The sequence below is a fragment of the Geospiza fortis genome, unplaced genomic scaffold (assembly GCF_000277835.1).
Source record: "Geospiza fortis unplaced genomic scaffold, GeoFor_1.0 scaffold66, whole genome shotgun sequence".
NCBI lineage: Eukaryota > Metazoa > Chordata > Aves > Passeriformes > Thraupidae > Geospiza > Geospiza fortis.
This window is the reverse complement of record NW_005054312.1, coordinates 593,811-608,923: the sequence shown is the minus strand read 5'-3', so window position 1 is coordinate 608,923 and position 15,113 is coordinate 593,811. Positions and strand designations below refer to the sequence as shown.

At 41.5% G+C, this 15,113-nt stretch overlaps 1 protein-coding gene across 1 annotated transcript in view; it reads right to left on the bottom strand.

Annotated features, from left to right (window-relative positions):
• Positions 1-3,523: 3,523 nt before the first annotated feature.
• Positions 3,524-15,113, bottom strand: part of LOC102035277 (cytosolic phospholipase A2 epsilon-like) — a 31,798-nt gene continuing 20,208 nt past the window's right edge. The window contains exons 12-21 of the mRNA XM_005419535.1: positions 13,980-14,127; positions 12,979-13,115; positions 11,810-12,032; positions 11,295-11,409; positions 10,079-10,216; positions 9,031-9,138; positions 7,647-7,838; positions 6,708-6,874; positions 5,299-5,485; positions 3,524-4,148 (exon numbers count right to left, since the gene is read on the bottom strand). Coding sequence (XP_005419592.1) covers positions 3,940-4,148; positions 5,299-5,485; positions 6,708-6,874; positions 7,647-7,838; positions 9,031-9,138; positions 10,079-10,216; positions 11,295-11,409; positions 11,810-12,032; positions 12,979-13,115; positions 13,980-14,127 — 1,624 coding nt within the window. The 3' untranslated portion in view covers positions 3,524-3,939. The remainder of the gene's footprint in view (positions 4,149-5,298; positions 5,486-6,707; positions 6,875-7,646; positions 7,839-9,030; positions 9,139-10,078; positions 10,217-11,294; positions 11,410-11,809; positions 12,033-12,978; positions 13,116-13,979; positions 14,128-15,113) is intronic.

The window sequence follows — 15,113 nt, the reverse complement described above, 5'->3', positions numbered from 1 at the left end:
CTTCCTTCATCCTGCACAGAATAATTATAGTCAATGGTAGGTCAATAAAGTAGTACCATCTTTGCACTACTTGCAGCACAATCACTTGAGATCCCAGATGCCTTGCTTTGCTCTGCACCCTTCTTACCTGAGACAAAATGCCATCTTGGTCCATTCTGGTCACGTTCGCACACACGTCCGGTGTTATCTGTGGCATTGCAATCTCACATCTCCCAGCTTCCACAGACACCAATGGTTCAAATGTCCCAGGTACAGGTGAGCAACTATTTTAAAAACTGACTCAGAGCCCCACCTCTGACTTCTTAGTTACTCCCCTCCCATTTTCTTATGGTAGGAAGATGAATCCTGTGGTCAAATAAGTAGGAAAAAATACCTTTGCCCATACAGCAGGTGGAAGTATTGTGTTTGAGTCACTTTGCTCTATACTGGCCAATGGCAGGTTTAAAACTAAACATAAGAGAAGGATGCCCTCTTACCTGGGCACTGAAATTTCAACTTAGCAAGACTTCAAAGCCCATAGAAATATATACTCTGCCATAAGATACAGCAACAGTTCATAAATTGAATTTAGGTTATCCATGACAGTAAGCAAATATAATAAAACAGCTAATGAGAAAAAAAAAAAGTGAAAACTATTGCTCTCAGGCTAACCCGGCTATTGCAAAAAACAGTTTAAGGCTTTCTGAACTACATGCCCCTACAATCCCAGGTCTAGGCATGCAGAGCAGCATACTCATATGGTGGTTTATATCTACTCAGCCAAGGTCCAGCAGGGCTGGTTCTCTCCTCAAGTCATTGTATTCCTTCCCTCTCCTTTCCTATGGCTTGTTATAATTTTTTTTTGTGTTTAGATGTAGAGTCCTGAAGCAATTACTTTCCTTAGCTTAGCTCCACACCCATGAATACTTCTGCACCGTATTCTAGCTCAAACTGACCCTGGCTGCAAACTAGCTGCAATTAAGTGCCTGTGTCTGACCCAGTGAAACCTGCCAGCCAGATGCAAAACTCAGCCCTGACCTCATGCTGCCCTCCCCAAAGTCCTTGGCACAACTGTGGCACCACTGGTGGGGCAGGACACCTGCCCCTGTCCACAAACTACTGACCCCTGTGCCACTGAAACTGGCACAGCTCACAGCTCACTGGAAGAGGATTAGAAAAGGCAGCCAAAGACTGTTGCATCATCAAGGGATCATAACAGATCAAACTTTCTGGGGAAAGGGATTCTTTTGGTTTCCCTGCTTCCCCAGTGCATCATCTCTGAGCAAAAAGATGCTCATTCCCTGAGTGTTCTTGAGCTTACTGGTCAAACATTGCCACCAGCCAGCACAGGTCCCCTTTGCACATTCCCATGCAAAGTAATACCAACAGTCATCACAGCCAACTTGGTAGAATAAATTTTTGCCATAGGGTACAGTATTTTGTGACGTCATGAAGGGTTGTTTTGTCACACATGGCATGTTTCCTCTGGGTGCCAGCTCAATGCTGTAGCTTGATGAAATGCTTTTTTCATTAGGTCACAGAAAATTGGCAGCATTGGCATGTCAGTCATGTTTAAAGACAGTGCTTTACTGTAATATCTCCTTGGAGGGCAAAACTATTAACCAGACTGTTTACCACGACTGCACCTCTGAGGGTCTCACTCCCACAGTGCCAGTGGCCAAAAAACTCTCATTTTCATGGACAGCATTTGCAATCCACATTAGAGACAGCCCTTGCATGAGGAAGGGAACATGGTTCACTCCATACTCCTGCAATCTGTCTCTGAGACATTCCTTTATCCATGATGCTCACAGCAAGTATTTGGTATGCTCTTTGCAGAGATAAAAACAGTTTTGTTTTCCAGGAACAAGGAATGTTCACATTGTGAACCTGAAGCATATTACTGAAATGCCTGAATATGTGGACCAAGGCAGAATTTTCATTTTGCAAACAAGAGTTTATTGTCTTGTACTGTATACACAGAATTTTTGCATGGAAATAACATTACTTCAGAACTGGAGGCGACAAGAGTTTATGATTCAAACTTGTGTTTACTTTTTCACAACAGGGTTTTCAGGTAAAAATGGAAGCAATTCCCAGGATTATATGCAGAGCACATGGCATTATATTTCTGACTATGACTAGTAAAACTACCATATAACAAAAAAAAAAAAGAAGAAAAAAAAAAAGAGAGAAGTGCATAGTTATTTAAAATCTGACAAGTTTCAAATATTAATATTTATGCTGTGATCTTTAGCCTGGTAATATTGGGCTACAGTTGCACAAAAATGTAAGTTTTGTTTTGACAAAATGACTAAAATGTTGGAAAAGTCATTGTGAACCAATTTGTAAAGATAATTTGTCATCACTCCTTGCTAAAATGAAAATCCTCAGAGTGTCATTTTGTAATGAGCCAAACATGTTATTTGGCTCTGAAGGAACCCTGTTATTTTCAGGTTGGGTTCCCTGGGCTGACGAGGTAGGCAGTCTATTAAAAAGAAGTTATGTTTCAAAACAAAAATGTTTTGTAAAATATTAATATGAAATGTTTCAACTTACCCAAGCATTTTTCCCTGGTTTATTTTAGTCCGATATTATACTTCGTAGTTGATAGACTTTTTTTCTGACTGAATAGACTCTTTGTTCAAAATTTTCCCAGTTGTCTCTAGGACACAAAACTTATTAATATAGTGTGCTTTCAATTTGACTTGCTCCTGGAATGCAAAGTTGTTATGGATTTATAATTTTTATAGCTCATCCTCAGCACAGTTTAGAATAGTTTAAAAAAAAGGCACTTTCAATAAAAGGGAAAAGGAAGGAAGTTTAAAAATGCAAGCCGACAACAAATGTAATTGGTGTTTTTGTGCTAGATCCCATGCATAGTCTTCAGATTGTTTTAAGATGGTCTTAGTTGTTTCAGACTTCTGACTCACTTCTACTCAGTTTGCATGGGCAGAACTAAACAAATAAGAACAAATAAGAGGGGTCTTTTTTTAATAGGCACATGACATAAACTGTTACAATGAGTAACACAGTAAAGTTTTCATTGTCTATTGGAAGTAAAATATTTTCAAGTACTTTCTCTTTTTAATTTAAGAATGGTATTTTATTATGAGAAGTAACTTACCAGGAAAACAAGATCCAGGGTGTTTTATTTTGAAAGCTTCAAATTCAAGTGTTAAGGTTTTATATATTTTCATAGTACAAACCAATTAAAACTGACATAAATCAACAGGGAATTTTGATGTGCCCAAATCACACCCTTTGCTTTAAAAAAAAAAATATGTGAAAATTCTTACGCCACTTCCTCCTAAGCTGCTCCTTCCCATCACGTATGGTTCATTCACAGCCTAAGAGAGCCCAGGATGTGGATGCGAATCGTGGGGCTGGTTGTGAGCACACACTTGTCCCTCTTTACATTTCCAGCCTCCGTGACTGCTCTTTGGGGCACTTGCAAAACAGAGTTGACCCAGGGATCCAATACCAGGTTCCAGCTGTGTCTCAGGTTGTCTTTGTTTTTCAGGGCTGGTCGTACCTTGTGTTTCACAGAGCAGAACTGTGGGAGCAGAAGTTTATACTCCCTTCTTATGGCCTGTAGGTATGTTGGCTGTGTTGTATAACTGTAGCACTGTGGTGATAAAAAAATATTTTCCTTTATGTCATATAATAAGTTAGGCTTAAAATCACACTAATTAAAAAAAAATCTAACAAGTATTTTAGGCACAGACTGTTCTACAGACAACCTTAATTTATGGAACAAAACGTAAGTAAAAATTTCCCACACAATGTCTTTGCTTATTGAGACCACTTCTTGGGAATGGAAAAACCCCAGCAAACGACTGCACCAGCTGGGGTGGTTTCTGTAGTGCAGAACAGCCAGTGTTTGAAAAAGCTATGTCCCTTCTGGGTCCTAGAGCATGAAAAACTCCTCTGAGAAGATAAGTGCAGTTGGACATGCAATCAGCACATCTTCTGCCTTCTCCTTTGCATCGCTGTCTGCAAGGCCTGCATAATCATCTGAGAGTTGTTGAGGATGTTGTACTCGCTGAGATTGAGCAGCTTGCGGTAGTTCTCATCGGTGTATCTGACCGAGAACATGCAGTAGGGGGAACAGGAGCTGGTCAAATCCAGCTGGCCTTCCTCCATCTCTGAGCAACAGCGCTTGACACCTGAGAGAAAGAGTTGTTGTTGCTGTGACATGATGTTTATCTTAACCAGTGTCAAACTGTCCATGAAGTGTCAAAGAGCAGGACTGTTCCCCTGAAGAAAATTCATAGGGTTTAAATGCAAACACTGCAGGTCATATTCACCACCCTCGTCAAGAGAACATTGTGAGTCTGAAGTAAGGAGGGCACAAGGGAGAAGTGAGGGATGGCATCACCATGTTCATCTACAGCTCACTCAGAAACATTTGTCTCATTAAAGCCATGGATCAGGCAAGGATGTCAGCCTGAAAGGGCCCTCCAAAAGCCAGTGTCCATGCACTGCAGCTGGGATTTCTGTGAACCCTGGGCAGCTGGGATTTCTACGAACCTCAGTCAAGGAAGATTAATTGCTAGTAAGAGAATAGAATTTAAGTGAGAAAGGAGCAACAGAAACATGTGGAAACTGAGAGTTCCTTCAATGCTGAATAAGGTCCAGGGCACCTGCCATTAGGATCCATCTCTGCCTTTCTGATTTTTGTGTCACACAATTCCACAACAACAGTGTTTTGGGCTTAACCTCCCTGCTACCAAGGAGCAGAGCAAATGCATCCTAGTAACCTGCAGTAAAGAAGAGGAGTACAAAGCAGATGATCTGGCAGAAAAGGAGTTACAGGCCCTGAAAACAGCACAGTCAGTTTAATGATCCCTGGGCTGATGCTGTACCAAAATGAGACCCACTAATCTTATCATTACTGGAGTTCAGCCTGAAAGCCAGGCTTTCTCCCCCATCCCTCATATGTAACACTATGGTTCCTCAAGTGTAGAATTAAAACCTGAACAATAGACAATATATGCAGTGTGAAATAATCTGAGAGACCTATACCTTTCACAGGAAAAAAACTTTTGTAATTGGGTAGGACCACTTCAAGTAACAAATGGGAGAGAGGTGAAGGTAGACACCATCCAGAAGACACAGGCTGTGATGGTTCTCTTAAAGCCACAATGAAGACATGAGTGAACATAATAGCTTTGACAGGGATGGGAAAACAAGTTCAATTAGCTAAAGTGCTCCCCCATGAACCCAGTGAACAAAGACAGCAGCAAAGAATTCTCTATCTGAGTCAGGGAAGCAGTGGTGTCTTTTGTTTAATGCTTTGCTACTACTGTAACTTACCAGGTGCTTTGTACTCTTGGAAGGTGTCATTCACAAGGGGAAGAAAAATCACAATCGGACATCCTGGCAAATCTGAATCTTGGAAGATGTAGCACTCCTTCAGATTTTTCTTATCTTCATCAGTCAAAGAAATTGTTGGGAATGGGATTTTCTGCTCTGAGTAGTATTTACATGCCTTATCTAGAGACTGGAGGGTCACAAAAATGGTCAGCACTGGAAATCAACTTCACTGTGCAAAGACCCCAAATTGTCATCTACTATTAAGGTTTAGTGACTCAGACCCATAGAGCGAGTTCTGTCTTATCAAGGGTTACTCTATATATAATTACCACACATACTGACTACATTGCTAATCACAAGCTCTAAACAAACACAATTTCAGAATTAAAGAATTTACCCAGGGCACAGCTTAAAAAAAAAAATTGAAGCAATTTGCAGAAGTTTAGGGTAAAACATTAGTTTTAGCAAATGAAAGAGCCTGTGTTAATGCATTGTATAGAATTAACTAGAGAAGGAAATCCCAGCAAGAAAATGTTTAAGGTATCTTATATGCTTGGAAGCCAGGAGATAAAAAAGTTAAGTTTGAATGTGCAATTTTATCTCTGCCTGTGCAGTCATAATAGCACAGTGTTAATTGAGATTAATATTTTACTGAGAAAATCTGAAGTATTAGGCTATGTTATATATTTTCCTTGAAATGTTTAATAAAATATCATGTAATAATATGAACTGTATTATTTACTGTGCACCATCTAATAGCAAACACTATCAAGCAGAAAAAGGTTTCTACTAAGGTACTTAAAATTGTAGCAGCCTTTTTTTATAAGTTTTATCTAGACAATGAATGAGGCTGAAATAAAACTTCATTACATCTGTCTCATCCAACATACAGATGGGTAAAAGATCCAAACTTTTTTTCTGACAGCTCTTATAGACAGCTAATTAGCTTTATCTCCACAAAATGGGGTTTCTGCAGGAAGATGCTCATCACTGAATTTTACTTGTAGTATCTTATTTGTCAGCCCAGAAAGGATCTCCTGCTAATGTTCAATTAACTCTTATATTCTAACTTAAGTCAGAAGAAATAACTTCCTCATCTTTATGACTATTCCTGTGCGTGGTCTGGAAGACTGCTTAATTCAGCATAAAGCAGAAGGGGCTCCTCCCATTATTCTAGAAAAGACCATGCTGACACCCCCTTGAATAATTCAACATGTTCATAAACCAGCAAGAAAGAGTCCAGGAATGGCAGGAAGAAATAGGAAAAGTATTAATCACTACAGTGAAACATATAGGGGAATGCAGGTGTTATAAACAAACAGCTGATAAAACCAGCAGGTCTGGATGCTACAGGCTGGGCATTTACAAGCAAAAGGAGACACACCACATGGTAACAAGAACATCCTCACCGATGTATGTGATCCAGTAGTGTAACTTAGATAGATGATGACATCCACCTCCCTCTGTGGCCTTAAAAGTGGTGCACTGCTGGTATTGATGAAAAATCCAGCATCTATCATGCCCAGCTGATCAGGACTTTGCATCAGCTGGTTGGGACGTGAGTCTAACACAGTGTCTAAAAGGAAAATATTTTATTAATAAGAATAGATCTGTGGGTATTTTGACTGGAAAAAGAAATGTAAGGTGCAACTGACCATTCCAGAGGCCTGGTTTAATTTAATTGCTATATTACTAGATCATCAAACAGACATGAGAAGGACTGCAAAACACCTAAGTTCCTGTTCTGAAAAATCAGTGTTGAGTTTCCAGGCAATATACTGCATTAACATGGCACACCTATTAATGCCAATTAGCTACGTTTAATAATTAACTTAAATCTGCCTTGCTTCATTTCAGTCATTGTTTCATCTTCTATCTGCCATTGCTTTGGAGAACAAAGTATTTTCAATCCTTTATACATTTGGACTTATGCTTCCCATTCACTCCCCTTTTCTTTACACTAGAGAGCCCCATTCATTTCCAATTTTCTGTTATAGGTGATATTTTCTTGGATATTTCAGTTGTATCTGAAGTTAAAAGTATAATCTTGCCAAATTAAGCTTTCTCCTATGTTCACTCTGCTCTTTGCCACTTTAAATTTGGTTCTGTTACCTTCAAGTCTACCTTCTCAGTCTGGACTGCAGAGGTCTCAGCTGAAGCAAACGAATACAAACATTAAGTCTTCAGTACCTGACAACAGTGAAGTCTTAGTGTCTTCTCTCTATTCAGAAAATAAATGTTCTCTTGGGAGGATTTTTATCCCTGCCAAGTCTGACAGGCTTCTTTCCTAAAGTCCCCACCCCAAAACTCCCTAAAAAGGGTGCCAGTTAGATATTAGTGGCCATCACCTTTCCACCGACAGAAGTGCTCGTTCTCCATGTAGTTGTTGTGCAGCTGGTAGCCCTTCAGGAAGTTGTGGTGCTGGGCCACGGAGAAGCGGTCGGTCAGCGCGCCCCGGAGGGCGCTGGACAGGGGGCCAGGCGGGGTGTACATGCGAGTCCTCAGCTCGTGGGGTCTTGTGGGCAGCACTGGGTCTTCATCTAGAGCAGAGGAGAAAAGCTGGTGAACTGCTTGGTAACTTATGCTCCTTTCTGGCTGCCCTGGCACAAAGGAGTTCACAGGGGCTCTTCTGGGATGATTCCCTAAACACACACAAACTCTTCTGGAATGGAGGGAAAGGAATGGCTGCTGGACAAAGCCCTGCTGATAGTCTTAAGCTTTGGGCTGAAGACAATTCATCAGATGCAATCTTTAGTCATGGAAAAAGGACACCTTAAGGAAATTAAGCAATTCAGAAAATCTTCTGTCAGAACTTGTATATCACAGGAAGATAACGTGAAACAGACGCAAGCATGGAGAAAATGGAGCTGATGAATACGCTACTGCTCAGCCAGATGGGCAACAACAGCAACCATGGGGTCCATTGCAACAGTGACAGCTGCAACCCAATAATCATTCATGGCTCCATGAGCATACGCCTAATCAGCAGAGTGAGAGCACCCCAGGAAAACCTGGGGCACACATTCATATTCAGAAACGATGGGTGGTTTAGGGAGTGGGTAGATGGCATATGAGTGAAAAGCAGAAATATGGCACAAGCTGTGGTTTCCAGAAACGACAATGTGCTTTGCCAGCCTGAGAGGCTGACAGTGGAGCCGGAGAGACTTGGTGGTTTGCACGATTGCACATTGTATTTCAGTCTTATTCAGGATGTCTGTAATTATATTTACTATCATATCAAGAGATTTAGCAATAAAATCACAGTTTCTGTATTGCTTCAGAAAATACCCTCTGGGCCTCATTTATCTTTGTGTCAGTATGAATACAATGCAGTAATTACTGTACTGAGTAATAAAATAAAAACCAAGGAAATTGATTAACCAGTTGATATTAAGGTTTATTCTCCTCAGTAAAAAGTACCATATTCTCTGCTATTGGTTCTTGGTTCTATATGGTTAAGTGAGAGCTGTAATGCCAGAATACTTCCTGAGAAGTGTCTCACCTCTCTAAAACTTCCTCTGAAGGAACCAGTAGAGCTTTAGTAAATGTTGTAATTACAGCAGCTTTTCACTTTTTCCCTCATTACCCTCTTCTGCTTACTCTATTCAGTGTGAGGAGAAGTCACTATCTCTTAGATCCTATGATGCCAGCTTCAGCAAAGGTGACAAGATGATGCCAAAAGCCACACAGGAAAATAAATGACCATAAATGAAAGGCTTAGCAATGTCTCACCGACTTCATCTATTCTGTCTTCTGTCCATCTCTTCCAGAAGTCCTCTGAACTGTGGGACAGTCCCCATATTTGTAAAAGGTTCACAGAAAATATACTGCTCCACATACCTGTAAAAGGAATTAGCGAACACAAGGACATATTTTAACAAGAAAATGCCCTTTTGCTTCTGTTTTGACCTCCTGGCTTAATTTTTAATGGGCTTAATGCAAATATTTCCAAACTTCTATGCTATTAAATTCCTCTTAACTTTCTGTGTCATTGAGTCACATCATGCTACCATCAACTTTGTGCCTAACCTACTGCATGGCTCTGCCACATGGTAAGGAGAGCAAAGAATGTGAGGCAAGTAAAGGAGAAAAAAAGACACACTTGCTCAAGAGGCAAAACAAAGAATTCAGATAACACATACACCACTACAAACACATAATTTCAATCCCCATCTTCCTTTCTCCAGCTTGTCTTTTTCTGCACTTACTCTGAGCAGTAACTCTTTCAACACCCTGAATTGTTTCACAAGGGGATGAACTGGCTTTTCAGATGTTTGTTTGTAAGACAAGATCTCACACCACAATTTGTAAAGGCTCACACACGCAGCAGGCTCCAGCTCCACTGTACACTGTTTTCTCCATCCAGGATTACCCCTCTCTGCCTTGCCACAAGGGCACTGGCGGCTCTGTTGACAAAACAGAGTGCCTCCGTACCACCAGTCATTGTAAATTTAAATCTGTCACAACTGGACTTAGGTTGGAGTGCATTCAGAGAGGAATCAGAAGAATAACCAAAAAAGCAGGAGTTATTACTTACAATGAAAGAATTAAGGATCTTAATCTATTCCATCTCTAAGACACAGACAACTCATCTACCAAGACAGTGACAAGAAACTAAAAAAAAAATGTGTGTTTTTTTACTGTATTCTTTTGGACAAACTACCACTCGCATTTCCCTGCAGGCAGTGTCCAGCATGTTAGGACAGAACTATCTGCTCATTGGTTAACAGCATTGCACCCCTCCAAAGTGCCTCTGTGCCAGGAGAACACTGTACCTCACCTTGAAGGTAGCAGATGCGGGACTCTGGGACCTTTTTTAACATGCGGCCCATGAAGAACTCACTTCCAAAATGCTCCGTGCGAACAAACGCGCCGTACTTCAGCAGTCCCACCTCGTAGGGAGTGAACTCCACCCACTCTGCAGTCACAAATACAGCCACAACAGGACACTTAGAGGGCTCCCAGACAGGTGTGGGGAGAGGGGAAGCTGGGGCATACATTGGTCCGGGTTATGTTAAATATGTTGCCTTTGCAAAGCCTCACTCTCAAACACAGATCTCCAGGGAGGTGTCTGAGCTTGGGCATGGTGGTGATGAGGAGGCAGGACCAGTTGTGCTGGTCACGGTGGTGCTGCTGGTGGCACAAGTGGCACACAGGGCGAATGGCAAGGCTCCAGGCCTTGCAGACCCCATGTGCACACACCAGTCCAGGGTTTTCCAGCATCTAGGTAGTTTTGCCCTGCCCTTCCATATGCCACGTCCAGGTGACCAGTACTTCACCAATACAGTTAATTTATCTTCCCTAAATAATTGTTTATGTACAAAGATGGGTACTCAGCTCCTCAGCAATCATTTTTTCTGTAAGAGACCAATGATACTCTCTCTGTGTGGTACTAATGGAAACAGAACTAGTTCTTGACTTTCTTGGATATCCTCTCCAAGTGAAGTGCAGTTGTCTGATATAACTGCAGCATGAGTTGCAGTTGGAAACTGGTACAGAAATGTCATGGACTGTAATTTCGTTTTCATTTCAGAAACGGTTGATTTTCTTGCCTCAACAATAAAAAATTTGATCTGAATTTTTCTCTTCCCCTTCTCTTCCTTCTGATTCTCCATAGGAAAGAAACACAAAAAAAACAAAACAATGAGAAGAGCAACAGATTCAGTTGGGAGCTTTCCCAAACTCTACCATAACTATGTGGGCTTCTTCATACTGAAACAATAACTAGTCATTGAGAAAAAGCAATTATTGGATAATTCCAATATTTCTCAAAATGGCCTTTCTGGCAGGATTTCTACTGCGTATGTTGAGACAGGAAATGCTGCTCCCCAAAACCCTTGTATTAAAATTGTAAGGTATGGAGGTGATGGTTATTTCTCCAAATAGCAACTAACACATCGGGATTGTTTTCTTCAAGTGCTACCAAGAAGAGAAGAGTGATGACAGGAATTCAGCTGCTGATTTTAGCCTGAGAGGATCTGAAACAACATCCTTACCTTTGAAATCATTGGTGCTGTAACTGTCCCGGACGCAGACCGACACATAGATGGGCAGTGGGTTCTGGCCATCACACAGTGCTTCTTGCTGATCTGAGAGCTTGTGGGGGTCTTTCTGGTTTTGAAGAAAAAATGTTCACATGAGAGGAGCCCATGGTGAATTCACTGGCCCCAGTATGGGAGGAGCCGGGCGGTTCCACCCCCAGCACGGAGGATGCACCCCGGCAGCTCCACCACTCAGAGCACTGCAGGTACCCCCACCAACCATCACAGACCAGGCTCCCAGGGTCCAGCCTGGCTTTGTGCATGGATTCATAAAGAGGTGAGGAGGGAGACAACTATTTCTGCACACATCTATGACAGGGCGAACCACAACCACTACAATGTGCTATTTTGTTAACACAGAGAATTCCCCTCTGCTTTGAGGGACATTCTCTGCAATGATGGACTAATTTCCTCTCCATCCACTACAGGAAAAACACATGGTTCTTTAAGAAATGGAATAGCCATCATACCCCATCATTTAGTAAGTACTCAATCATGAGACCCCAAAGATCTATAAATGATGTCCTGTATCCCTCTTCTTTCCTCTGGCAAAGCTGCTTGTTGTAGTACTTCATGCGATCCATAGAGAAACAGCCCATCTTGCATTTTGTTGCTTGTTTTTGGGCTTCACCAATATGTGAGTCCAGGTCCTTCTGTGACCAGTAGGCATCTCTGTATAAGTTGGCCATGGTCCTGGAGGAAGACAATGCAGACAGCAAAAGTTAAAAGGAGCAAAAAGAGACTGGAAATTTTGTGCTTTCAGAACAGAGGTTTACATTTAGGGATTCCCTTCTGCTCACACATACTCTGGTTTAGCTGCTGCATCCAGCAGAATGAATACTTCAGAGTTTCTCTAACTGTTTTTAAAAATGGCACTGAAGAATGAGGTGGGGTTTTTATGTTCTTAATCTTTTTTTTTTTTTAAGCAGAACTGGTAGAAGCTTAAGGGACAAAACTGCCAGGTGTGAACATAGATATATTTGTGAAGCACCAATTAGGCAGAAAATGATAATAAATTTTCTTTGCTTGTTTTTCAGAACCTTAAATTCATTCATATTAGCTGCTGTCTCCTGCCTTGACTCACTTAATCTTATGATATCACTATACTTTATTTTAACATCAACCTCTATTTTTTAACCAACCTCCTCTGCATGGGACAATCAGACATTAGGGAGCTGTAGGTCCTGTGAGCAGGGAATAACACTGCCCAGGGAAACACAAAATTGGCAGGTTGCAGGGTCCAGTGTTCACTGTCCAGCAGTTTTTTCCAGCTAGAAATCACAGCCAGTATCAGAAACTAATGGGACCACAACAGCTGGGATTCAGTGGAGAAAGGAAGAGTTATGATGCTATGGGCATCCACAGTTACATTCACAATAACTACTTACCTAGAAAGCATCTTGATGAGTGTAATTGTCATATGCACATTTAACTGCTGCACATGTGGAGTTGATAAGCACAGTAAAGAGCTGCTTACAGAAAAAGCATGCACTAAATCAAGCTAGTACTTAATGGCCTGTTACTGAGAAACTTGTTTATATCATGTTTGAAGAAAATCTTGTCTGCTTTTAGAAGGTACTCTCTGCATCAGTGTGACCCTCAGAAAGCCTGGTCAGGCCTCCTGCTCAAGCTGGCTTACCACGTGGTGCCGGACAGCCCGCTGATGTATGTTATACAGTCCAGGAGATTTAACTTCTTGAGTCCCATGAGGCTGCCATACAACCCTGTCATTGACTTCAGTCCTCCTCCTGTCGTGATGATAGCCACGACAGGGACCTGTAGGGCAGAGGGAGGGTGGGACATTCACACTGACAGCATTCAACACTGCAGCCCACACTGCAATGGGGTCTGGTCGCCACAGCCAGCCCAGGTCCTGATCTCAGAGCCCAGGTCCCTTTCCAGAAGGAAAGACTCCAAAACACAGCAACAACTGCTACTGCCACTTATTTCCCTTTGGATAAATGTGGGTTCAGAGATTAACCCAAACTTGGACTCTTGCCCATTTCTAAGGCAAATACAGGCACAGATGAACAAGAATAAACCTTCTGTGGAAGCAACAATGTATTATCTATGCATCACTCACTCCACTACTCTTATTTCACACACTGACTACTTCTGTATGAAAATCTGCATGCCAGTCCCATTAAGAAATACTCAGTTCACAGCTACTGTGAAGTTACCCTCAGCAATGCTGTTATTATTCAGTATCTTGAAGTTATTTTAAAATAAATTACATTATTTTAAGGAATTTCAAAACTGCAAGAAACAGAAGATATAAGAAACACCCAAAGATGTTTGTCCTAAACTCTCACAAAGTAGTGAAACTGGAATAAGGGAAAAAAAAAACCTTTGCTGTGGAATGCATTCAGTATTTCTGAATCAAGGCAGTGACAGCTCAGCCTGGCAGGAATGAACACACCTCAACTATGAAAAATTCCAAACTGATAGTAATGAAGGATGGTGACTGCAAATGGTGTTTTCAATAACAAACCTTGGCAGCAGAAGCAAATATACTTAAGACACATGGACCAGCTTGTACCTGCACAACAGATAGGTGTGGCCTGTTTTGCTGACCACTCATCTACAGGAGTACATGAAAGCACTAGAGATTCAAGGTCTATCCCCTCAGCACACACGTACTTCTTGATCCTGCAGATCGTGTGGTAGGTGAAAAACATTTTTGAGAGCACTTGCTACATATCTCTTTCTTTTCCCCAGGAAAGCCATCTCTTCAGAACATAAGTTAAACCCAAAGCGCATGTCCAGGTCTTGGTGGCATGAACAATTGCTAAGATAAAAACAGACACATATATTAAATATTAAAACACCCATTTCAATCTTAGGATGTTGATCAAAGATAATCTACAGCACCCTTTGCTTCAAACAAGATGATGCAACATGACAGAAGCAAGAGAGAATAATTTTACTATTTTTAAAAGTATGAAACTCATGTCAATTAGTAAGACTAACTAGTGCCATCATTCCTAATTATTGCTAACTGGAAGAAACAATGTACAGGGTTTACAAAAAAAAAAAGATATTTAAATAAATATTCTACAACTAAAAGATTGACAAGTTTAGAAAATCCATGGAAACGGTAAAAAGTGAAAGTATTGATTCCCATTTAACAGGTTATTTCCTCATTCAAAATCTGAAAATAACACCCAGTTTCCAAAGGCTGGCATATTCAATGTGAATGAAAATTCTCCTTTTGAGGAACTGGAGTGGGAACGCACCCCCCCCTAGCGGTGAGCATGGCTGGGGAGGGTGGCCGCGGAGCCCAGCTGGCTGGAGAGACCTGGGCGACAGCAGCCCCTGGATGGGCAGAGAAGGGTCACCGGGCAGGATTCACCCCTGCTGCTCTGCTGGGTATACATGTGCACAGGCTGCTTCAGGGCTCAATGCTGGAAGCTCTATTCCACATCAACCTTGACTCCAAAATTGTAAGGCACATCTTCTCGCAGAGGAAGATTTCACTGGAGTCTATTTTGAAATTGAATAAGCCATTGCTTAAGGCCCCACAATTGTAGTTTATTTCCCTGGGCTTTTTTGCTCTTCTGCTCACTAATCTCCCTCCTGGTTCTTCCTGCCCTGCTCGTACAAGACATCAATAGGCAAGAGATGGTCATGGTCAGGTCAGAGCTACATTGCCAAATGCCAGGGGTTTGCTTTTTCTTCCAGTGACAGAATCTCTCCCTCCTATTAGGTCCATAATTTCTATGAAACTAGTAAAGAAATTTAATTATGAGCTTTCTCCACCACCAAATTTGGATA